At 37.9% G+C, this 27,406-nt stretch overlaps 1 protein-coding gene across 5 annotated transcripts in view; it reads right to left on the minus strand.

Moving 5' to 3' along the window:
* Positions 1-18,160, minus strand: part of SUCO (SUN domain containing ossification factor) — a 79,534-nt gene extending 61,374 nt beyond the window's left edge. For all 5 annotated transcript variants that reach the window (XR_008511459.2, XM_009240903.3, XM_009240894.3 and 2 more), the window contains exon 1: positions 15,498-18,160. Coding sequence is in view for 4 of the 5 variants with exons in the window: in XM_009240903.3 (XP_009239178.1) it covers positions 15,498-15,559 (62 nt within the window). In the remaining variant the exon portion in view is untranslated. The remainder of the gene's footprint in view (positions 1-15,497) is intronic.
* Positions 18,161-27,406: the final 9,246 nt, after the last annotated feature.

Consider the following 27,406-nt stretch of genomic DNA (forward strand, 5'->3'; position numbering starts at 1 on the left):
CAAAGCTACAGGTGGAAAGAGAATAATCAAAAAGTATAGTGGTCTATTTTAAATTACCTCACAAAATAACAGATTAAGTGGACAAAATGATATTTATATTCCATGTAAGAAGCTCAATCAAAGATACAGAATTTTATACCACATATAAATTAAAACGTTCTTCTCAAGGACACATGGAATATTTCCCAAATACCGATATTAAACTAAAGCCTCAAAAGAAGCCTCAAATTCGAAAAACTCAAGCTCTAAAAGATTATATTCTCCAACCATGCTGCAACAAAATTTGAAATAACAGAAAGACAGCTAACAATACTCCAAGCCTGGAAGCAAGAAATATGTAGCAAAATAATCCTTAGGTTAAAGAGGAAACATTATGAAACAATCAGGAGAAGACCACCAATCAAAATTGGTGGGATGTAGATAAGACAATAGCAGGAAAACTATGCTTCTGAATACATTAAGACAAATGCTGAAAACAAAAGAGGTAATCAACTCAAAAAGATAAAAGAGAGTACAAATGCAAAGAAACAAGGAAGGATATATGGACAGGCATTGCTAAAATAGAGAACAAAAAACAGCCAAGAAAATTAAGAAAATCAAAAGTTGGTTCTTTGAAGAAAGTATTAGACAAACTTCTGGCAAAACCAATAAAGGGAAGATAGTAATGGAAATTAACACAATATGGAATAAAAAGAAAAAATAACCACAGAGGAAACATTTTTAAAATTGTAAAATATTATAAACTATATATAACAATATACTTGAAAACAGGAGAAATGGATAAATTTCTAGAAAAATAGCAAAACTGGCATAAGGAATGGAAAAAACTGATAATAGACTGATAAACTTGAATGGATCTCTCAACTTCTCACACACAGGAGAAAATTCAAACCGTTTTTAAATTTTTTATTTGGAAATAATTTCAAATTTCAGAAGAGTAGGCAGCATAGTACAAAAAAAATCTACAAATGCCTTAGCTGTATCAATCCATTGTTAATATTTTACTTAATTTGTTCCATTATTTGTCATTTGCCCATGCTCACTCATCCTCCCTCTCTCCCTCTGTTCCCTCTCTCCCAGTAACTTACCTCTAAAATACTGTGATATCTATTTCCACAAAATAGGGATATTCTCTTGCATAACTACAATACAGCTACCAACTTCAGTAAATGTTACACTGACACAAAAATTCACTGTCCACATTGCAATTTTGTCAATTAATCCAATAATGTCTTTTTTAGAATTCCTTTCTCCAGTATGGAATTAAATCTATGATCATGTCCTGCATTTGTCATGTCTATTCAGTACCATTTAACTTGGAACAGTTCTGGAGCTTTATTTTATCTGGCACTAACATTTTTGAAGGCTACAGTCCCTTTTCTTTTTAAATAGTATGGTTCTTATGTGAGATTTGTCTGATGTATCATGACGACCAGATTCAGATTAGGTATTCTCAGTCAGAATCCTTCATTGTGTCCTTCTCAGGATATTATAATGATGTTGTGACTTTCTCAGGATACTGTATCGAAAAGCAAATAATATCCATCTGTTTCAGCAGTTGCAATTCTACTTTTAGGTACTTCTCAACAGCAATGAAAACTATGTCTACAAAAAGCCTTGTACAAGAATGTCCGTAGTAGTTTTTACTCCTAATAGCGAAAACCTGGAAGCAGCCCAGATAACCACTAACAGAAGAATAAACAAACTGTAGTACATTCATACAGTGTACTACTCAGCAATAAAAAGGAACTAATTAATGACAAAGGAAACAAAATGGGTAAATCTCAGACATTACATTGAGTAAAAGAAGTCAAACACATGAGCAAATACTGTATAACTCCATTTAGATGATGTTCCAGAATTGGCAAAACTAATCCATGGTGACAGAAATCAGATCACTATTTACCTCTGGGGGATTCACCAGAAAGGGACATGAGAGAACTTTCTGGGGTGATGAGAATATTCTATATCTTGAGGGTGTGTGAGTGTATGCATAGGTGTATGCATGTGTCAAAACTGATCCAACTATACAGTTAAGATCTGTGCATTTCACTGTACATAAATATATTTATTTTGAGACAGGGTCTCACTCTGTCACCCAGGCTGGGGTGCAGTGGTGCAATCTCAGCTCACTGAGGCCTCCCCCTTCCCAGGCTCAAGTGATCCTCCCACCTCAGCCTCCAGAATAGCTGGGACTACAGGCAAGCACCAAAATGTCTGGCTAATTTTTGTATTTTTGGAAGAGATGGGGTTTTGCCATGTTGCCCAGGCTAGTCTCGAACTCCTGGGGTCAAGTGATCCACCTGCCTTGGCCTCCCAAAGTGCTGGGATTACAGGTGTGAGCCACTGTGCCTGGCCTATACAGGTTTTATTACTTGTTCAAGATCCTGTAACTAATAAGTGAGGGACCGGGGGTTAAAACTTGCATTTTTTTGACTCTGAAGCCTGCGCCTCTTAGCCACTACTACACGGCCTTCATATTTATCACTTGTTGCCACTACGAAAATCATGAAGTTGTTAATCAGAACTTCTCCTTTGTGATAGTTGTTTTATTTCTGTATTATGCTGTATCTAGCCTTGACCAGTATCACCAATTCTTGAGTGAATGTAACAGTGTTATCTTCTTATCCTTCTTTTCATGTATCTGTTGGCTAGAAAATATTAAACATGAAACGTAGCAATATGGAAAAATCCAACAATTTGGAGAGAGATCTAAGTTTGCAAGGTGAGTGATGGGCAACTTATGAGCTTCAATTTCCTTATTTGTAAAAATTAGATTAATACTTTAATCCAAGAGTATGGACAAATTTAAGAGGAGACCAGGAGTCAGAGACCAGCCTGGGCAACAAAGCAAAACCCTGTCTCTACAAAACATACAAAAATTAGCCAGGCATGGTGGCGCACACCTCTGGTCCCAGCTACTCAGGAAGCTGAGATGGAAGGAGAATCACCAGTTCCCAGGGAGGTCAAGGCTGAGGTGAGTGGTGATCATGCTGCTGTACTCCAGACTGGGGGACACAGCGAGACCCTGCCAGAAAGAAAAGAAAGAAAGAAAGAAAGCCAGCCTGCATGCCTCAACTCAGTATCAACATTGTAAAATGGACTTATTAGGAGGAACTGAAATAAATGTATATGCTATGCTTAGCCTGGCACAGAATATGCACTGAGATGTCAGTTATTATCAGCCACTACCTTTTCTATCTACTTTCACTTATCAAATTTCACAGTAGTTTATACTTGTAATCTCAATTTTTTCACCTTCTATTTAGTCCTCAGCCTGCTGAAATCTAGTTTCTGCCCTCATTGTACCACTGAGACTAGTATGGTGTGGCAGAAGTTAGCTTTTTTTGATTTCCCTGCTGCATGTGGTACCTCTGACTGCTGTTTTAACTTAAACCATCTCCTCTTTGACTTGTCAAATTACACACTTCTGCTTTTCATCTCACGCTGACTCTTGTTTCTGAGTCTCCTTTGATATGCTGCTTCTGTTCACTATTTAAATTCTGATGCTCCAAGGGTTTGGTTCTGAAATCTTCCCTTTATATTCTACATAGGAGACTTACCTACTCTCACGGTTTTTAGTTGACAGCTGCTGAAACTTTTATCTTCAGCCCTTATCTTTTCCTAACTGGTCCATTCCTTAAAACCCTTCTGTGATACCCTACATTAATGTTGAGGATAAATAAAGCTCGTTTAAAAGTTGCATCTCTCTTCCTTCATATTCCAAGATATCTCAAAAACATCTAAATCCAAAATTGAATACATTAGCTTCCTTTTCCAAATCTCTTCCTCCCATATCCTTGATCCCACCATCTGGTACTGCTATCTACCCAATCCTCAAACTAGAAACCTGAAAAACACCTGTGACTACTCCTTTGCCTTCACCCTCCCTTGACCATCTTGTTTATTCTACTCTAAATTTCTTTAAATCATTTCTCAATCCCCATTCTGACTGCCTTAACTCAAGCTCTTATCTCTTACCTAGAGCAACCTCCTAACAGATCTCCCTAATTCCTAACTTGCTACGTCTGCAAATCAACCATTCACACCTCTGCCAAAAATCTAACAGTAAATTATCACACTACCATTCCCCTGCTTAAAACCTTTTACAGACTCCATTAACTACATGACAAAACTCAAGCTTCTCTCCATATGCTATTTAAAAATCTCTAAAATCCTACTAAGTCTTCAGCTTCATATTTCCTGCCAGTCTCCCTGCCTTTCACTTTATGCTTCAGCGATACAGAGCTACCTGTAATAGTTCCTTGAACACAGACTGTGCTGTCTCATGTCTCTGGTTCATGCTGTTCCCTCTTTCAAGAATGTTCTGTACCTGCTCCCACTCCCACTATCTAAAACATAACTCAATACCTATAATTCTTCTCTCTTGGGGCAAGAAACTAGTAAGGGTCTAAAACATTTTCCTGCTTTCCACAATCTGGGGTTGGTGGGTGGCCCGCTCTAAATTCCCACAGCCCTTTGGCTATCTCTGCCTGAGCACATACACACTGAAATGAAATTAACTGTTTATTTTTGTTTCTCACATAAGACTAAGCAACTCCAAGGCAGAGAATATACTGCCCTGTTGCCAGCATGATGATCTATTGAGCTCCTACTTTGAACTATGAATTGGAAAAGCTTTTTCAGAGCTTTAAAAAGAAGAATGAGAAAACACTTTGTGGTAAAAGAAATAACTAAACTAGGCAATAAAGAATTGCTTCTTAAACATAAATTCAAAACTAATCCCTTGTACAGAAATATAGTGCCAGCCACTCAATTAGTGCAGTATGGTTAAAGTTAACAGTGAAAATAGTAGTTTTTGAATATTACTTCCTGGATATCTGAAAAAATTTACTGAAATCCTGTAAGCATTGAGAAACTTGTGGGAAATGGGTGAATAATGTGGACGCCATTTTGGTCAAACACTGGTAATAAAACAAGACCAAAAGCTCACCAACCCTCTAGTGCCTTTGCTTAAGCAACCTAGTTTCTCTCCATCACAATGTTTTATTAAAAGACAGATATTCTTCTAAACCACGTTATCAGTCTGGAGCTCTTTTAAGGTTGCTTCTCTTCTGCTTGGTCTATCTGCTAATAGGTAAGAGCATACTGGGCTTCTTTCTCCTTGCAGTTTTTATTCTATTTAGCTGCATCAACAGTCCATAGTCAAATCACATGCAACTGTACAGCTTAGCTGAGAAAGTTCTATGTTCTAGTGCCTGTTTCTAATTAAATCTTTGCATTTCAGTAGTTCTGACTTTTAATCTTCACTCTGATGTAGGATTGGGTCTTAAATTTTCTTGGCTTAATATTCCACATATCAAATTCTATTAGAAAATTGTTTCACTAAACTGGCCCACAATTTCATTGATCCAACATAGAGAAGCACTTAGTAAACAAATGTGATATGTTCTGTTTTTATATCCTACCATTATAACCTACCATTAGAAATTCAGCCAATACAATCTGTCCTCTAAGATGCTGGAAATAATCATGCCCTACACTTGATAATAATATATTTTCAGAAATTGGGTATGGTGTATTTAGCCTCTAAAACACAAGCGACAGTAGTTTTGTTACCTTAATTTTCAATTAGAAACTACAAAAATAGTCCTCAAATAAATTACTACCAGGCCAACAGATCAGTCATGCTAAAACAAAGTCTGTATTAGGAAAAGTAGAAAATAAAGCTACAACAGTAGGTGTGGGTCAGACTGCAGGCATTTAAAAATTATCAAGGTTTAAAGTTTTATCCTTCAAGGAGCCTTTGAAAGATATTTCATCAGGGGACTGACATAATCAAAGCTGCATGTAAGACAAATCCAGTGGCACTGTGTAAAATGGGTTGCAGCATACAAGTATGAAGCTACTCTACATGTTAACTTTTTTTTTTAAGTACTCTTCTACCTCTCCTGGCTACCAAACAAATGTGTGGAATTCATGCCTACCAGCTCTCCAAATATCTTCTATTCTCCACTTCTAAAAGCTATCAATCACTTCCCTCTTTTGAAGTTTCTCAGTTTTCAAGCTCTTCAACCTTATCTAAGACATTTTATATTGTAGACCACTCAAATGACTTCCTTAAATCTCTTTCCATCTATCCTTTCCAGTTTCCTCCTTTCTTTCAGAGCTTTACTATGCTTGGCACCTTTCTTTATTGTTTCAAAAGTCCAATGTTCTCTTTCAAAAATGATTCCCTCTATGACAGCGGTCCCCAACCTTTTGGCACCAGAGACCAGTTTCATGGAAGACAACTTTGCCACGGATGGGGTGGGGGGCATTAGATTCTCATAAGGAGCACACCACCTAGATCCCTCGCGTGTGTGGTTCATAGTAGGGTTCATGCTCCTATGAGAATCTAATTCTGCTTCTAATCTGACAGGAGGTGGAGCTCAGGCAGTAATGCTCACTCACCTGCTGTTCACCTCCTGTTGTGAGGTCAGGGTCCTAACGGACCACGGACCAGTACCGGTCCGCAGCCCAGGGGCTGGGGACCTCTGCTTTATGAGGATAACTCCAGGCCCATTTTTTTTCTTTTTTTTTTTTTTTTTGAGATGGAGTTTCGCTCTTGTTGACCAGGCTGGAGTGCAACAGCATGATCTTGGTTCACCGCAACCTCCGCCTCCTAGGTTCAAGTGATTCTCCTGCCTCGCCCTCCCAAGTAGCTGGGATTACAGGCATCTGCTACCATGCCCGGCTAATTTTCTATTTTTTTTTAGTAGAGACATGGTTTCTCCATGATGGTCAGGCTGGTCTCGAACTCCTGACCTCAGGTGATCCGCCTGCCTCGACCTCCCAAAGTGCTGGGATTACAGGCATGAGCCACCACGCCTGGCACTCCAGGCCAAATTTTATCTGCATTCAAGTCTGCATTTTTAAGTGCCCATAAAATGTCTCCAGTTGGATATTCCATTCACCTCCAACTAACAGCTCCTTCCTCTTCCAAGCCCTTTGCCAACTCTTCCACTTCTTTTTGACTACCACCAATTCTTCTAGTTGCCCAAGTTAAAACAAAGAAGCAAACAAACAGAAAACAAACAAAAAATGCTTAACATTTCTTTTCTCATTGAATTTTATTTCACAGATTCATAATTTTAGGCCCTAGAATGTACTCTCAGTGACAGTGTGCTCCAAGAAAGCAGTTACTTTGTTTTGTCCACCAGAATCCTGTATAGGATACAGCACACAGAAGCCTAAGTAAATACCTCTTTGCATTGAGATGGATAACAGAAAGGGGTTGTTGAACAGAGTTTGGTTAGAGGCAAACTAAAATCCATTTATTTAGAATCCTAGCCTCATGCTGTTATCTGCTGCACTGCACTGCACTACTGCCAGCTTGCCAATCTTTCACAAAATCAAATCATTTACCTCCTCAAAAATCTCTATTTATTGTACCCTCTTCTTTATTTCTACTGCCAAGATGAAGTCCTTCTTATGACAAGCCTCAATTACTCCAAGGGTTTTTTAGCCTGGTCACCCCTTGGGATCCAGAAGGGGTTGGATCCAGGATCCGAAGATACCAAAATCTGAGAATGCTCAAGTCTCTTACATAAAATGGCATTTGCATATCACCTATGCATATCCTCCCATATAAATATCTAGAGGTGATTTAAAATATCTAGAGATGATTTAAAACATCTATGCATATCCTTCCATATAAACATCTAGAGGTGATTTAAAATGTCTAGAGGTGATTTAAAACATCTATGCATATCCTCCCATATAAATATCTAGAGGTGATTTAAAACCCAACACTATGTAAATGCTATGTAAATAGCTGTTATACAACATTGTTTTTATTTGTATTTTTATTGTTGTATTGTTATTTTTATTGTTTTTAAAATATATTTTCAACCTGAGGTTGGTTGAATCTGTGGATGTGGAAAGCCAATTGTATTCATCCCTCTAAGTCTCTTTCCTCTAAAAAAAAATCTAGCATAATTATGTCAAAATAATGTTCTCACAACACCACTTCTCTTGCTGAATCTTTATTATCTAATTCTTTGGACTGGCTTGCAAAATCTACCACAATCTCTGAAATCTCTCTCTTTCTCCTCAGGCTTTTCTGTTTACTACCACTCTTACCCATATCAACTAGATTATCTCTTCTATTCATAACTCTCTTTCTCCTTGATAATTAAGTGCCATCTACCTACTGCAAGCAGGCAGACAGACATACACATGCACACACAAAGAAACAGCCATTATTCATGTTATCAACACCAATACATCTTATTTCAGCTCATGAAGCTCCTGTTTGCACAAAAGCAGAGTTTATAAACCACATTTCCCTTAAACCCAAGTCAAGCCTTCCTTAAGAACTCTAGCCCTCATTTTCTCCTCTTAAGCACTTACTATGAAGTTCAGTTTTATGTGTTGTTTATTAACATTCAAATCAGATATCTTAGACTGTTAGACATACAAAAAATAAACTGAGTTCACCTAATACAGTAATACAGACTTGAATGCATAAAAGAGTATCACAAACTTACTGACAAAATCTACAAGGTAAGAATCCTAGGTATGTGTATTTCTTTTAAAAGTTTCATGAACAATTCCAATGTCCATTCCTTCCTAGGCTAATCCAGGCACCCACATTTTCAGATGAAAAAAACTGACACTTTGCCAGATAAAATTATTAACTAGAAAAAGTGAAGAAACTTGCCCAAGACCATCTACCAGCCAACTGGCAGCACAGCATACTGGTTAAGAGAACACAGGCTTAGAACCTGGCCTTCTTAGGTTCTGCCTCTGTTGCTTCCTGGCTGTAAGAACTTGGGCAAGCTGTAAGAACCTAACTTCTTTGTGCCCACCTTTCTTCATCTTTAAAATGGAGTGTCTGCCTTAAAACATCTATACAGAGAATAAAATAATTTAATGTATATTACATTGAATAGTATTTAGTACTTAGAAGAGAAATAATCACTCAATAAATGTTCATATTAATAAGGCAAAGAAAGAACTACAACCAAGCTCTGACAGTTTTATGCCTTTCACACTACACCATCTGTATTGTAACAAGCAGCTTATATACAGAGCTCAAGTCTCACAATTCTTCTGTATCCTTCATCACACCAAATACATTGTGAATAATCAAATAATATTTAAGTGGATTTATAAATTCCCATTTTTAACTCTGAAACCTAGGCCATCTTATTTCTACTCAACAAATTACCAAAGTATCTAGAGTCAATGAATAACTTATACAGTAGTGCTTACTATGAGTGAGGCACTGTTCTTAGCCTTTACATGTTTTTTCTCCAGTAGATTACAAATGCTACATAATAATACAAAATTAGCTTAGTACCTATGAACCGTATTAATGTTACAGAATACTTTCTAATACAGCTAGGTGTCACTTTCATGTAAAATATAAAATAATTTTAACTAGCAATTAATTATAAAGTCCTAAATAAAACCAAATCTTCTTTCAAAAAAAACCTGCATTTATTAAACAAATTCATCCCAAAGGATTAACTCTCTTACACTGCAAATATTCAAAAACAATTTCCTATTCCCTTGTGACACGTACAATTTGACTTTTAAATTAGTCTAAAATATGGCCTTGAAAAACAGATAACATACAACTGGCACTAAAGTATAATCTAAAACATGTAGATAAGTTTCAAGAGATTTCATCTCTTTCCAGTTATGTATAAACTACTAAACAAAAGCATCACGTACATATAGGTGTTTCTATTTGAAGATGACTTGAGAATAATGAAGCACTTAAATTTTTATAAGTTTCCCTTTCATTATAAGCATAACAATTACACATATTGATTCTTTTCTCCATTCACTGTTGAGAAAAGTGAAAGAGTAATGTACAAGTTCATGAACAAATGAAAAATGAAATAACCAATGCTCAAAAGAGCTGATACTTTATATTTTTTCCATTGCCTGTCAACCCTACTGCCTGCTTCCATTCCACTATATCCTCAAATGTTTAATAACATAAAGGACCAACATGAAACACGTCATTTGCCATCTTTTATTGGACACAGTGTTCAAGTGTTATGCAAAGATGTCACACACCTTCTTTCACAGACCTTTTCCTATTAAGGCAAGCTGGCTTCATCTAACTTGTCTGAAGGGATCTGACATTGTATGACCCGACACCTCTTATAAATAAAAATACCAGGTGCTTTCTTTGGAATATATATCCCAGAGCAAAGATAAACTTTTTTTCCTCAGTCTTTCACATTAAGTTCCACTAAAAAAAATCGTTTTTGTGAAGCTCATCTTTCATTGGTTTATTCAAGGAAAGAAAAAAAAAGGCATCAAATGATTTGGAGAAATGGGATTGTTTTATTATTTTATTTATTTCAAATATTATTCAGAAAAGAAATAGATTCCGAACCTTTAAAGTTAAGAGACAGAAGCAGAAACAAGCAAAAAAACTCCTCCAGATTTCCTGGCGAATTTTCAAAATGTTTTATCGATATGTTTCCAATATGCTCTATTCATCACCTCAAAAAAGAAAAAACAGCTTATATATTGTTCTACTTTTCAAATTTTTTTCTGCTCACTTATGTATATTAATAGACCAGCAATTATGGAGAAAAAGCAAAAGGGTACAGAAATATAATCACAAACCAGAAAATAAACCTCTTAAATTGATAAAAAAAAAAAACTGGTCTGACATACTCAGAAAAATTACTACTAAGGTCAAAAAGGCCAACATCTTGATTTAGATATCAACTCTCTTCTAGTGGGACCACGACTTAGGATCTCCTGCCTCCAAAGTATGTCCCCTACATTCCACTTTACCCTCCACAGCAATCTAATTAAAAGATCCATGTGACCTCATGCTCCTGTTCTCCAGTTTAAACTACTTCACTTGCTCATCTTCTGTCAGGTGGTTAGAATTAGAATTCATCTGCATGATAATCAAATCGCACCAAAATCTAGCTGTAGCCTCCCTTCCCATCTCTCCTCACATACACTCACGCTCTAGATAACTGGGTAGTTCTCTCTGCCTACAACAAAATTCTCTCATTGTGAACTATCCATCCTGCAGACCATTTTATGGATGAGAGCTGAGGTTCACAGAAGTAACTTGTCCAAAGACATACAGTTAGTGACAGAACCATAAGTAGGATATGAATTCTTCCTTTGCTGTTCCTAAAAACCTTTGTAAGTACCTGTTATATTTGCCAAATGTATGAGACTTGTTTAAATGTCAAGCTCTTCCCAAAAGTCTAAAGATAAGCTTCTCCAAGATGATCCTTTGGGGTGAAGGAAGAATAGTTTTGTTTAGTTTTAAAAAATAAGTTTTACTAAGATTAATGTAAGGATTCATACTTCGTCTGAAGGGTCAGATGGTCACACATCAAGAACTATTGGCAGAAACCCAGGGAAAGAGTGGAAGTCTCATAAACAATGGGTTTTACTTACAGCACACCATGATTCACTGTGGTTTATGTTTGCCCAGTTAGGTAGACTTAGGAATGATTCAGTTTTAACTGAATTGACCCTCACAACATCGGGAAGCAGCTTTTTAAAAAATTACTGCAAAGAATGTAATAATGCAAGCACAGCCAGCAAGAAAATGACAGGGCTGACTCCTAAGTAGTTGAAGCTATTCCTCTTCTATACTATGACGTAAAATAATCTAGTAGGTCAATCACATAGCTCTCACTAAAAATTATTATTTTAATGAGAAAAAAGGTACCGTTAACAGAAATTATTTTTTTCTCATTTTTCTTAAATATCTAACTTGCATTAATTTATTACATACACTAATATACTATTACTATATTGGCACATGTGTATAACTTATAAACAAGGTGGATGCACAAGGTTTTACTAATTAGGGGACACACTCAGAATATCCACTAATTACGTTTTTTTCCTCTTTAGGGTGATGCAGCTTTCCCAGTTTGCCCAGGACTGAGGGAGTATGGTATAGGGTATAGGCTGAATAATGCACCCCCCTCAAAGATGTCTGCATCCTAATCCCTAAATATGTTACCTTACATAGTAAAAGAGATTTTGCAGATGTGATTAAATTAAGGATTATGAGATAGGTAGATTATCCTGGAATGTCTGGGTGGACCCAATGTAATCACAATAGTCCTTGTAAGAGGAAGAGGCAGGAGGACCAGTCATTAGTAGACATAAGGACTGAAAAAAAAGGTTGGAGCGCTGATGTGAGGAAGAGGCCACAGAATACAGGCGGCCTCTAGAAAAAGATTCTCCCCCCTCAGAGCCTCCAAAAAGAACCAGCCCAGTTGACATCTTAACTTTATTTAGCCCTGTGAGACATATCTTGGACTTCTCATCCACAGAATTGTAAGCTAATAAATGTGTGTTGTTTTAAGCCACTAAATTTGTGTCAATTTGCTACAGCAGGCATAAGAAACTAATGCAGGGAATTCCTAGGTTATGTGACTTCCAGTGTTAAAACCAAGACAAGCTGGTGACCCTCTATCTTGGATTTTCGGTGCTCATAAAACATCTGGCACAGTAGGTATGAGAAAAAAATGTGGTTGAATAATGTTACGATAAAATATTTACATAATACGCTGTTACTGTGTTACAAAGATCTGTCATTTGTATTATTTCATCCTCCTAACAACCCTGTGAAGTATGAATGGATCAATTTCCCCATTCTGAGGATGTAACAACTAAGGCTCAAAGAAGTTACATAACATGTCAAAGAACACATATCTAGTAAATGATGGAGCCACATATATAAAATACAGGCCTTCTGACCTACAAAGGACTATGGTACTCAGGAGCCTGTGCTGCCTAGGTTCAAATTTAAGCTCCGAAGCTTGACAGCTGCTTAAACTTAGCCAAGTTACTTAACCTCTCTACTTCCTCACATGTAAAATGCAAAAGGAAGTTAATAATAATACCTATCTTATAGGGTTCTTATAAAGATTAAAGGTGTTATTGTCAAGTAAACATCATGTGTCTGACACATAGCTGTCAGTAAATATTAGCTATCATTGCTCTGTGCTGCAGCTATAGTGCATTTATGCCTAGAATACTCTATACTACTTGATCAAAAATTATAAAGTATGCAAAAGGAAAAAACAGCAACAAAAATTAATAATGACATAGATGAAATGGTTTTTCTGTAAACATAATCTAAGGTTAGTACTCTAGGCTGGAAGACAAAAGCAGAGGGGAGACATAATCAAGATCTACAAAATTATGATAGTAAACATAATACAGTAATATTGGTAGCATGAGAGGGGAAACCTCAGAAACTAGAATACTGTAGAATAGACATACAGCACTCAATGTACAAAACAGAAACGGATCACAAAATTTTGAGACCATTTGTGAATAACAAAAGAGACAAAAGTGGCTACTAAAAGGCACTCATCAACTCTTGCAAACGTTTTATCTAACCCTAGGACTTGTTGGTAGCCATTTCTGTTAAAGGGAATGGGGTTGTTGGGAAAAGAAATACCACACCAGATTGTGGCAAAAGTTAGAAATCCATTAAGTGCCATTAATTCCAACTTGGCACAAAAGCAGAGGCTTCAAAGAAAAAACATACCCTTTGCCAATCATCATCAGGTACCACTCCTCTTCCCCAATCTCATTCATTATCATCACCCTTCAAAAAAAACCTTTAAGTCTTAATGTCCTATTTTAATGCCTTTTAATCGTTTTGCTAAAGAATAATTGAAATGTCTCTAAATTTGGCGGTCTAAACAAATCTCAGAATATACTAACCCAATAGTTTCTTAAGCTAAAGTTTCTTAAAATGTTCACACTCTTTTCTTAAACTCTCCACATCCATTTTCGTCACTAGGAGTTAAAAAACTTGACAGAAGTTTATTACTACTACTTTCAATACCAGGCCAACCGATTTGTTCCCTAACAGGGAAATTCATTAGCTCTTCACTAGAGCTAATGATCGAAGGTGAGAAAACATACTGAGGGTTAGCTTAATCAAAAGATAGCCAGAAATTCCCAAAAGAAATAGAAGCAGAGTTAACTTAAATTTACAAATGATTGTAAGAATCACATTCTATTGCTTGATTTCGTTTACACCATCCAATTAAAAAAAAAAAAAGCCAGAGATACTGGTGTGTTTTTAAACTTGAATGAAAGTGTTAACCTTTTCCTTATCAGCCATTTCAGAAACTTTTGATGAAGAATAACATGCTTTAAAGATGGGCAAGACCAAGAAGAAAGAGGAAAGAAAATACACAGTCTACAAGTATAACTAGGCAGCCCCAGAAAGAGATGGAAATGAATACAAGCTTCAGTATCTACAAATTTAAATTTAAAATGAGGTGAGTGGATTTATCTCTTACAGGCACTTCTCCGTACCCAACACAGTAAGTAGAAAGGGGAGGATTTTATTAAAAACGGGAGACGGGTATTAAAAGGATTCAGAATGAAAGGTAAGAAGTCAATTGTTTTTGTTCTCAAAAACTTCTATCACCCTTCCAATAAAAATCCCTCAGCCAGGCGAGTGTTTTCTCTTCCCCTTGTTTATGTATTATCTTATGTGAGCAACAACTCTACAATTTCAATGTCTCTGGAATACATTAGGCATCCATAAAAATGAAAATAGTGTTGGTGCTTTGCAGAAATAAGCAAAACAGGAAACTTAATTTCTATTTTAATATAACAAACAGCAAATCGCCTTGACTGAAGAAGCATCTTTTCAGTCATCAATTGTCACACATCTTTGAAGAAATTCCCTGGGAGGAAAGAATGGCTTTTCCAAGTACGGTGACAGCAGTCCCTCGACTTACAAGCTTTCTCTGCTCCTCAAAAAACTCCAGAAGTGCCTGGGATTAACAGAAACGCCGTATAACTTAAGGAGTGCTTTAGGGACAAAGCACTCTTCCCGCCTTGAAAATACAGCATTTACCTTCCCATCACTAAGGGACATTACCAAAAACTACTACACACACTACATCTAAGACACCCTCTCCACCAAACCAATTAAAAAAGTGCTTCATAACACACATACACACACGCCCCCCAAGTTTCCAAAAACAGCGGCCCGAGTGTACTTGGGATCAAACACTGTGCGAGAAATGTCCAGAACTACTGCTTAGACATTACTCTTACCTTCATGACCACTCACGTTTTAAAATCGCACGTCCGGAACGCATCACATCCGACGTACTTTATCCCCTTACCACACTAAGAACGCAAAGACTGGCGGCAAATCGGAGCAACTTACTTACCATCAATCTGAACACCCACCCCAAACCCTGCACCGTCTCCAAGGGGTAGAGGAACTGAGTACAAAGGCACTTGGTGGTTCCCTCTACCTTGGCACCTCTCTCTCTCCCACTGAGTCTCTTTAAATTCCAAAATACACCATGAAAATCTCCGCACAGAGCACTACCAGCCCAGTCAGATGGAGAGTCGAGAAGTGATCTGTTTGTCCCTTCCACGGGGGCCTTGGAAACCCGGACCCTAAAAGCCAAAATGACTTGGGGGTGTGACCTGGGCTGCTCTCTCCCCTTTACTCCCCTCACGGGAACTCCCTTGTCGTCGCGGCTACTCACCAGACCACAGAGCACAGAAAGAGGCAGGAGACCAGGGCCAAGGCCCGCCGGTGCTTCTTCATCTTTTCCTCCTTCTTCCCCCTGCCAGAAGGCGGCACATCCTCCCAGCAGCCGCCACTGCCGAGGCCAAGATGGAGGAGCCGAAGCAGGAGCGCGAGGATGGGACCGATAGTCCTAAGGGCTATGGCGCTGGCTGAGCGGCTCCTCAGTGGCTCGCGTCCTGGCAGCCCTCTCTGAGGGCCCCACAGCAGCGCGGACAGGGGCGCTTCACAGGACTCCGGGGACCGCCGCTGCTGCTGCGGCCGCCGGCTCGTCCACGCCCGCCTCCTGCAGCAGCCACTGCCGCCCCATATCCTCCCCGCCCGCCGGGGGCCTTGCTCCGTGAGGCCAGCGACCAACGGCCGCCGCGTACTCGCCTCTCCACAGCCAATCGCCGGCGGGGCCGCGACACCTCACACACCGCTGAGCTGGAAAGGGACGCGTCACCCACGTCCCGCGGCGCCCGCACCCCCACCAGCCTCTGCGCAGACCACGCCCCTTCGACGTCGCAGGCGGAGAAGCCGGAGGCAGGAGACCACAAAGCGCAGGAGCAGGCGCTGTCGCCGCTCCGCCCGCCCCAGGTCCCGCCCACTTGCTGGCTCGCGATCAGAAAGTCGGGAGGAGCCACGTGATCCTCAGCATTCCCCCTTACAGTGGCCCGCCCCTCGTCCCGCGCGCGCTGAGTCCGCGCAAGGGCTTTTGGGAGCTGTAGTTTGCCTTCCAGAACCCGTTTTTCTCTTTCCCTGTCCCTCCTAGAATCAATGGTTTTGTTAGAGAAGTCTGTAGTTTCGCTGCTCACCACGAGACTGATCAGCTTTGGAACTGTTGCACTGTTTTCCTCTTTTGAGCACAGTTCGTGGAATGGCCTAGAAGGACGGGGGTGAGAGTTGTGAGGGAAGCTGTACTAAGCCCTTTCCCTGTGTCAATGGACTGCCCCATTGAGCTAGATGTTGATTGGTAGATAGAAAGGGGCGGGCCAAGAATCCTCTCATGTGATTGGTTACAGCGGAAAACCTTTCGCTTTTTCTTCTCTTCAGCAAGAATTTCGCAGCTTGCCGGGTTCCTCACTTTAAGTGTACTTCGTTGGTTTTCGTTCTGTTGGTTTCGAACTTTGGGTTCTCTGCGATGGAGTCGGAAGGGAGGAGTTGTCCCCATTAGAGGAGCACCCACAGACGCTCCAAGTTCTGGGGTTCACCGAAAGTGGGGAAGGCAGTCGTTTACACTCACCTAAGAAGAGCAGAAAGTGACCACTTCTCAACACTAAGTAACGGGGCAGCAGGCCCGTTCCAAGTGTTTACGCCGCTGAGGGGACAGAGGCTGCAATGGTCTGTGCCTTGGAACATGGCATAATGTTTAGTGTGAAAAATGTTTAAAGGACGGGTTACTTATTGTTCATGTGGCCGTAGGGAAAAAACCCTCAGTAAAATGCCCACCTAACGCCTGATTTTGAGCCGCGGAATTTCCTTATGAACCTTCTAAGTTGAATTGGATGTTAATTATAGTCCCAAAGAACTGAATGATTTGACCCGCTCTGTAATTCTTGGATATAAGTCAATTTGATGTTAGAGAAGTTATACAAAGGGTGATAATTTTTGTTTTAAAGGAGTCCACCCTGAACTGCCTTTTCTGGCAGTAATTAGGTAACAGTTCCACTTATCTGCTGATGCCACTCTTAGTATATGACAATAAAATCCTTTCATCTGTCACCTATTGCGGGAAGCAAGTATTTATCTCACCCAAAAACAGTGTCAAATGATTAATATGCAAGTTTAAAAGAAAGTAGGGGCAATGAAAGGATAGGGATAAATTGACATTCTTTACCATGTTGGGGACACCCTTTTCCTCTTATTCCAGGAACTTTTATTCAGGATAGGAAACAGCTGAGGTATCCCTAAGCTGATCCTCAGTACATCACAGCCAAAGAAGTTATATTAGAATACATGCTTATCTAAAATCTAGGAAGTTATCAAGCTACATCTCCTAACCCTCTCATCCCAAACTCACAAACCTATCCACTTATTTTCCACCAAGTCCCTGCAATGATTTTTTGAAACATGCAAGTACAAATAATTTTACTTTTTTCTTTCTCTCCTTCCTTGCCTGCCTGCCTTCCTCCCTTCCTTCCTTCCTTCCTTCCTTCCTTCCTTCCTTCCTTCCTTCCTTCCTTTTTCTCCTGCAGTTGGAGCTTTATTAATACCCCTGTGGTAGGCTTTCCATTCACCTAATTGTCATCCAATTATTAGCTTTTACTATTTCAATCTATAAATGTTCTTTTGTCTTTTTGCAGCTTCATTTCCATGGTTTCATGTTAAGGTTTAATCCTTAAGTACTCCGAGCTTTTTCCATTTTTCTCTTGGGCAATTTTAATTTTCAACTATACTGTTGACTCCTAAACCTATATCCCAGCCTCTTTTCAAGTAGTTTCTGGACATATTATTCTATCACTTCCAATTTTACCTGCACAAAATAGAACTCGTTTTCCCCATAAATTAGCTTCTTCACGTGGCTTTCTATATTTGTGTTGATTCTTTCCTATTCTAAGACTTCAGATGAAATAAATAGAAGTTCCATAGAGCTGACCTTTAAAGAACTGGTAGACGTTTTTCCACATATCTGTTAAATATAATGAGAAAAAGAAGAGAGAAAATTTTCTTATAACTCAATAGACAAGTATAAGAAAGTGAATAATAGTTATATAAAATAAAACTAGTATAGATGAATGTCACCATACTTAAAAGTATAACATATGCCAAAAATGGCAAGAAAGAATATAGAAAAAGTCAGAGCATGTATAATATATAATCTTTAATATATAATATTTAATTATGTATATAATCTTTTAAGGCTTAGGCTAAGTAACCACCATCAACCACCCCTTATTATAATACAGTAATTCTCAACCTGGGGCAGACTTCCTCCCAGGGTGAAATTGGCATTGTGTGAACACATTTTTTGCTTGTCACATTGGAGAAGTACTACTGGCATCTAATGAGTAGAGGCCAGGGATGCTGTTTCACATCCTACAGTGCACAAGAAAGCCCTCCACAACAAAAATTATTTGGCCCAAAAAGTCAAAAGTGCCAAGGTTGAGAAAATCTGCTATAACAGAATCTCCCAATTCAATAAAATCTATAAAGCACTGACCACACACAGGATAACTTGTTTGCCCTGCAGATCCTTGGATTATTCAGCAAGTCACTAGGGCCTAAACTGCACAATGAACATGAGTTCTCCCATTCCTAAAAGGGTGACTAAACCAGAAACTCTGGGCAGCTCAAGTCCCTGCCTTGATAAAGATCAGATACTCTGTTTGCTTATGGTAAAAGAGAACAAGCAGACCTTAGAAAAGGAACCAACCCCTTCTGGCTATCTCGTTTGTTCTTTATCTCATATACAAATCATACTTAAGACACCCAAGAGAACTGCGTTGTCTAAGTTGGTGATATTTCATGAGCAAGCTTTTACGTATTTTGATTTAGTTGAAAAATTACCTGCTCCTTTCACTATTACAAAATGCTGAGATCCTATATGCCTCAGAAGGATCTTAGAGACCCATGACATTTAGATGCTTCCAGAGTAAAAGTCAGTTAAAACAGAAGTTTCCTGGAAATCAGTCAAAGAAAGGTTGGGGAATGGAGAACAGACAAATAGACAATAAAAGAGACTAAATAAGATGGAAAAATGGTGAATGTGGCAATCAGCACTTAACATTTTAACCACATATAAAGTATAAACAGAACTTTTAAAACTGTTTTTCCCCCCCATCATCTTCTTTATATATATAAATACGTGTGTAGAATAGCATATACCTTCTTTATTTAGTTACTACATACCTGAAAAGAGCCTTAACTACTTAGCCAAATCTACCTTAACAGAGCACTGGTAATTTGGCCACTTCAGGAGGTAAAGATAGAAATCAGAAGGAGATAAGACATAGATTGCTTTATTAGTACAGTGTGAGAACTCAGTCTCTTGAGGGCGGGAAGATCACAGAGTGCAATGTTGGCATGCACGGTTCTGTTTTTACTGCAAATAACAAAAGGTAAGATTTCCCTTTTTAAAAATTCTACTTTGTGATCCCAAATTCTGTATTCTATCACTAAATTAACATATGTGTATTTTGAAGATACATGAATTGAATAGGCTCATAATGGAATCAACTAGGGGAAGGGAATGATTACATGTGGGTGACAGAGAAGGAGACATCAAAGATGGTCCAATTTCTAAGAACGTATGTGCCATTATATGAGTAGGAAAGTCAGGAGTTGCAGATTTACAAGTTAAAAAGACTAGTATGGTTTTGGAAGCAAAGTATTGAGGTTCTAGTGGAAGTATCTAGCAAGAATTTACAAGTACAAGATTCAAAATAGGGAGAGAAAGTAGCAACTGAAGCAGCATGTTGGTGATTGTAACTGATGTGTCCTTTAGTACCTCCTGTATAACGCTCTCAGATGAAGCTTTCTAAAACATTATCTTCATCATGTCCTTTCTTTGATGCAAAAATCTCCTACAGGTCTGACATATTTGTGAAATAAAGTCCTGCCTCCTTGGCCTGGCATTCAAAGCTTTCCATAATCAAACCCAATTGATGTAGTTCAAGCTTTATTTCCCAATGTTTTCTTTCATAACTCAACCTGCTCACCAGACCACACTGTTTGTTATGACCTGAAACACCTGTGCCTGCCCTCATGACACTGTTTTTATTTAAGTCATTTGTCTCCCCAAGCAGTGAATAAATTCCTTATTGCAGAGAGGTCATGTGTTTTATTGATATATATCACACAGTGACTTTTTTTGTTACAGAGGCCCAAGAAATAATTTTTTACTTTTTACTTATTTCTTTGTCTAATCACCTTGAATTACAATTTGCCTTATAATTTAAATTCCTAGGAGTTGCAAGCCCTTAGGATGAGAACGTTTTATGCAATTGACTAGTTAGAGCACCTAGCCAACTATTTCTTTCTCTATAAATTACCAAATTAGCTTTTTAGCATAACATTATTTGACTTATGTCTGAATAGATTTTTGTAGGTTCTAGTTACCCTAAGTAACCTGGAGAAATAAAGTGTTCAATAAATATTTATTGAGCCTTTTTTGTATTAAAGATGCTGAGACAGATATTTGCTCCAGGAAAACTTTAGCGTTGTAGCAGGGAGTCTTAATCTTCTGAACTGCACCCTTTTGGTAGTCTGGTGAAACCCTTTTCAGAATGTTTATAAAGGTATAAAATAAAACACATAGATTACAAAGGAAACCAGTTGTAGGGAAATACAGTTATTAAAATATTACAAAGCAAATTTGTGATCTAATAAGGTGTGCTTTTTCATTAATGCATAAATAACAAGGTCTAACAGCAGGTCTCCTAATGTCAATAATTCCAGAATGGTGATGAGTATAAGAGATATTCCAAGATACCTACAATATGCATAATGTGATATGAAAATATCTGTGATTAATATTGGTGACAAAGTTGTAGATATGGCCAGTACTACCACAGTTTGTTACCTACATTCACAATAAAATCAAATTCTAAGTTTCAGTAGAGGTTAGGAGAATAGAGATATAATTATTATTCCATCCATGGACCTGTGAATTATATACATGGATCCCAACTAAGAAGTCCTGCAAAACAGCAATGTTTTTTAAACTATGGGGTCACAATTCATTAGAGAGTCAAGAAATAAATATTGAGGGAATCCAGCAGCACTTTTTAAAAACTAAAAGACAATAATTTAGAAAATATCAGAGTGTGTCTCAGCAAGGGGAAGTATTTTTGTGGGGCACTCTTATTTCAGTAATATATGTGATGTGTGTATACGTGTGTGTGTGTACTGTTAATATACATATATGCATACTAGGTTGCAATGTAAAATATATGTCTGGGTTTTTGTTTGTTTGTTTTTTGTTTGTTTGTTTGTTTGTTTTGAGACAGATTCTCGCTCTTTCACCCAGGCTGGAGTGCAGTGGTGCGATCTCGGCTCACTGCAACCTCTGCCTCCCAGGTTCAAGCAGTTCTCCTGCCTCAGCCTCCAGAGTAGCTGGGATTACAGGTACACATCACCACGCCTGGCTAATTTTTGTATTTTTAGTAGAGACGGGGTTTTGCCATGTTGGCCAGGCTGGTCTTGAACTCCTGACCTCAAGTGATCTGCCTGCCTCCACCTCCCAAAGTGCTGGGATTACAGGAGTGAGCCACTATGCCCTGCCAAATATATGTCTTAAAATGAGTTACAGTCAAAATAATGAGAAAACCACTGCTCTAGGGGAAATGAAATACATAAGATGTATGGAATAAATGCCTCAAATAATATGAATTGTGAGTGTCACAAGATTTTAGAGGAAAAGGAAATTACCTTTTTGTGAGGAAATTATCAAAGACTTAAAAGAGGCAGATATAATGTGGTTCTTTAAAAATGAGTATGATTTTCATAGAGATATGAACTGAAGGTATTTCAGGTATAGGGAACAGTAAGCACTAGAATCCAATTCAAAACTATTTTACAACCCCTATATGCCTTCTAATTTTAATTTACTTGACACTTATTTGGTATTCTGTGTTTGAAATAGTGAAGGTGAGCTCTAATCAAATAAAATAAACAGGTATTTTTTAAACACATAAAATACTTCACTATAGGTACTGTGGGGATTTTTTTGAAAAGCATTAGAGATATTATTTTCTATGAAACAAAGTATTCAAGAACATTCAAATAACAAAATGTGGTACAAATACAAAGTGATCAAAGTTCAAGATAATTAAATTGGGGTAAAGATAATATATTCATTGCACACGTGCAATTACTTTTACTCGCAAAACCCCATAAAACAACAGCAAAGAGTCTGTTTGTTAATACCCAGGCTGCAAGGATGGGAGATCAGGTGAGAGGGCCATAAGAAAAAAACCTTGAAGCTGGAAAGCAGATAAGTAAGAAATGCTTCCTAACATGAAGATATGCTGATCTGACAAGCCTAGTTTACCACCTTTAATAATCCTGACATAATTAATAATAGTACCAACTTTTACTTTTGTAGGAGTGGAAATGATGTGATATTTTTACCCATAAGAGTCACGGCTGACACTCCTATAACAAAAGACTGGTTAACAAAAGAGAAGCATAACAAATGTACTTAATCAAAAAGTTTTACTTGACAGAGGAAACTTCAGAAATGAACACACAAAGACCTAGGTAAAACTGTCCATTTTTATGCTTAGATTCAATGAAGAATGGACAGCCATGTAGAAATGTAACTGGACAAAAAGGGTATTATAATGATAGTAGATATTGTCTAATGGTATGATCATGTCTAATGGTTATAAACTGAGAGGGGAAAACCCAACAAGAACTGTCTGTTCAGATTCTTCTTGGCCTCTCTGTGTAGCATTTCTTCCTTCTGGGTATAGGGCATGACCTCTTTTAGAATGATAGTTTTATAATCCACAATCAGACATGGTAGGCCTATAATCTACTATCAGACATGGTAGGTCAGACAACTTGTTTATGGCCAGCTGCTACACAAAAAAGCAAGAGAAGATTAGAGTAATATTTCTGGGTTTTATGACTAGCTTTGGGGAAGAAGAGCTCTAGTTTTCATGACCTGCCTCAGGGAAGGAGAGGCAAGAGACAGGAGGGCACAGAGAGACTTTGTTTCTGAGTCCTTCCAATCTCCTTTAGTTCAAAGTACTCAGCATGCCAAGGCTTCCTACTTTAGGGTATCATTTCCTGAGCCCCAGTACTTTCAAATGTGTTTTAGTTTGAACAATAAATAACATGGTCAACCTCAACACAAACAGACATGAGAAAACTGAACCTTAATTTAGCAATGAGAAATGGCAAAATTGATTCAATATGACATGCAGAATCCCCAAGAAGCTCATTCAGGAAATAGCAGCACCAAGTCTAGCTGGCAGTGAGATTAAAGGTATATGTGTTTGGGGCCCAGCACAGTGGCTCACACCTGTAATCCTAGCACTTTGGGAGGCCGAGCTGGGTGGATCACTTGAGGTCAAGAGTTCGAGACCAGCCTGGCCAACATGGTGAAACTCCGTCTCTACTAAAAATATAAAAATTAGCCAGGCATGGTGGCACACACCTGTAGACCCAGCTACTCCAGGGACTGAGGCACAACAATTGCAGGAGCCCAGGAGGCGGAGGTTGTAATGAGCTGAGATCACACCACTGCACTCCAGCCTGGGCAACAGAGCAAGACCCTGTCTCAATAATAATAATAATATAATAAATAATAAATAAAGGTATGTGTGTTTGGTGCTTGTGGTGGTAGGAGGTGATTGCAAATTAAGAACTATCAGATACCCTCCCCAACTCTACATGGCTAGATGACTGTCCCTACCCCATCCCCAGCAAAAGACTATAGATTTATTATCAGGGGAGAAAAAGATAAAGTCTGGACTTGGGAATGCCAAGCATAGTTTACGACAGGGATACCATGCAAAAAAGTAAGTGCATTTTTGTGACAACTAGAGATTTGAATAAGAACTGGGCATTAAGTGATAAAAATTATTGTTATTTTTTCTTAGATATGACAATACTACATGTGGTTATGTAGGAAATGTTCTTATTTTTGAGGAGATATATGCTGAAATATTTAAGAGTGAAGTCCATGATGACACCCTAGCTTCAAAAGTTTAGAGAGGAAGAGAACAGATATGGCAAACTGTTAACAATTGTTGAATATAGATGGAGGATACAGGGGTAGTTGTTGTGGTATTCTTTCAACTCTTCTGTATGTTTGAAGTTTTTATAATAGCAATTTTGTGGGAAGAAATGAATGAGGACACATTTGAAGCTGAGATCTCAGGCGTCTTTCTGCATCAGCAGCCAGTCTCTTTCTCTAGGGAGAGGATTGGAAGAATCTTCTCTGAGAAATATGATCATTCCAAGAGGAAATAAATAAAAGATGACTGATATCTGACTTTTCCCAACCAGTTCACTCTACAGGGAAGATCATAGTCAAGCCCTTACCATGTACTCAGAGTATACAGTCAGCATTTTAGTGCTCCGCTCTTAAAAAGGAACAGGTAACTAATGATTACCAGGCATGAGAAAATGCTCTTACATGACAGATGGAGATGAATATTCATAAATAGGAAAACAAAACAAAAAGCAATTTGGAGAATAATAAAAACTATACATTGAAAGAGGAACAAAAAATTCTAACATTGCCAGATACTGCCACCCTAAAATAGGAGCAGGATACTGTAAGAAAGGGACCTGTCGAGAACAGCAGCAATCATCAAAAAAGGTCTTGTAAAGCAAAGCTATGAAAGAAGAAAGAAAAAAATGCAATAGAAGAATTAGAAAATAAAGAAATCATCAGAAAGTGGCCAAAAAGACAAGAGACTAATCCAGAAGTTCTAGTATACGTACACTAGAAAGAAAAGAGAGAAAACAGAGGTGAGAAAATAAATATTTTTCCAGACGTTTTCTTAGATTTGAAAAATCTAAGTTTCCAAACTGAAACTTATACATCCTAGTCTAAATGCCTAGCACAGTGGGACTGTGCCTCAGTCGACATTAAGGCACATCACTGTGATATTTTGGAAACACTAGAGAAAGAGATCACAGAAGTTTTAGAATTAGGAGAAAAAGATAGATCACACACACAAAGAACCAGGAATCAGAACAATTTCAGACCTCTCATTTACACAGGAAGTCGAAAGATAGTGGAGTAATAATGTCTTTCAAACACTGTAGGAAGATTATTTCCAACCAAGAATTCTATGCTCAACTAAACTATCAATCGTCAGGGGCAATAAAGACATTGTGAGACAAGCAAGACCTCAAGAAATTTACCTGCTGTGGGCCATTTCTCATGAAAGGAGATCTTGCTCTACGAAAACAAGGGAAGAATCCAAAAAAGAGAAAGTCATGTGATACAGGAAACAGGCAATCCAACACAGAGAAAAGAGGTGATGAGAATCCCTGGGGTGATAGTGAACGAAGAACCCAGCATAATAACTGAATATCAGGCATAGGAGGCAGCCTGATTGCAGCAGTAGGAGACACTGGGAGAGAACTCTTCAGGAAAATCACATCAATAGAATACCTACTGCATCTGAGCATATCGAGGGCTAATGTATAGAATTGTGAAAAGTTACTAGAATTAGTGACAAATACTGTCTTAGTCTGTTTGGGCTGCTATAATACCATAAACTGGGTAGATTATAAACAACAGATATTTATTTCTGACAGTTCTGGAGGCTGGGAGGTCTAAGATCAAGGCACCAGTCTAATATCTCACCACTGTGATGAGAGCCCACTTTCTCACGCATAGACAGCACTTTCTTGCTGTGTCGTTATAGGGTGGAAGGGGTGAAAAGTCTCTCTTGGGCTTGGGCCTCTTTTATAAGGATACTAACCCTACTTATGAGGGCTTTGAGCTCATGATGTAATCACCTCCCAAAGACCCCATCCCCAAATAGTACCACCTTGAAGGGTAAGATTTTGACATATAAATTTGGGGGAACACAAACATTCAGACCTTAGCAGCAAGCACTTAGAAAACTAAGAAAAAACAAAAACAATTTAGAAAACAGAGCTTTACAGGAAAAGTTCATCTGTGAATGGTATTTACATAATCTTCATAATATATACACTGAAAATTAATCAAAATCATTATGTAAAATCATAATCAGGAAGATGAGGGGATAGGAAAGATTATAAGTCTCTGGTTGGGGTTATTGGTCAGAGAAAAGGAAAAAAGGCAAAATCTCAACTTCCATAGCAGAATGTCAATAATGCCTAAAATTAAAAAATGCAAAAACAGAATAACAACACGTTATTTAGGACATGGAGGTAAATATCAAAATAGTTGGCTAGTAAGAGGTGAAAGCAGTTGCTTTTTAAACAGGGATAAATAGAAGGAGGTGATAGGGAACTGCTGTTTTTCATAACAAATCTTTTTAGAATTATATGGTTCTTGTGTATGCATATAACTGAATTTTTTTTAATTTAAGATGTTATGATTGTCATGATGTTTGTGATTTGTGGCCAAATAAGTCTGTATTTTTTATACTTTTTTCTATTGCATTCATCTATACCTCTATTACTGAATATATGGAGCAAAGAAAATTATTTGTTATAATGTGTAGATTTTGCAATTCTTCCATTCAGTCGCTAGACTTCAAAATCTAAAGAGAATGCAAGAAAATAATATTTGGCTTTTTGAAAAAGAAATAGAGATGTGAAGCAAAGGATGAATATTTTCCTATGGATTGTTTTTCTATTTTAGCATATAAAAGTATACTAGAATGCTCCCTGTAGTACCTGCTTTCAGAACTATTTAATGTACAAAATAAATTCTTTTCCTTGCCTTACATTTTCTTCTTTTCTCTGTTATTTATATGTATATTTTAGAACTATCTATTGATTCTATAAAGTTAAGCATTTACCTGGATAATTAAGGAAAACTTACTTTACCACAGTTATTCTGACATTATCCTGGTTTGAGGCCTGAATTGTAAAGATCATTATATGGATCAAATAATTTCTTCTCTTCATTTTGCACAGGGATGTGATGTGATATTAGAGTGTGTCAGTCTGTAAATGTATCTGCATGAAATGATATTCATGCAGATATTGAGGAGTCTTTGCAGTTTCTTTTGGTTACACAACTTTCATTTAGTTACACTTAAATGAGTCAAACTATTTAATTGAACCTTGGGAAAATTTGTTCCATAAGAGAGCATTAAACATTAATAATTTCACATCACCAAATAATTAATGAAGAGTAACAGTGATGCTTCTAGGAAAGGTTAGTAACTGTTGAGAATAAAGCATTTTTATTTAAAGTTTTTGAAGGTCAGCTCAAAAGCCACTTTCTCCAAAGGGTCTTTCCCTCTTGCAGAGCCCTCC

The sequence above is a fragment of the Pongo abelii genome, chromosome 1 (assembly GCF_028885655.2).
Source record: "Pongo abelii isolate AG06213 chromosome 1, NHGRI_mPonAbe1-v2.0_pri, whole genome shotgun sequence".
In the NCBI taxonomy this organism is placed as follows: domain Eukaryota; kingdom Metazoa; phylum Chordata; class Mammalia; order Primates; family Hominidae; genus Pongo; species Pongo abelii.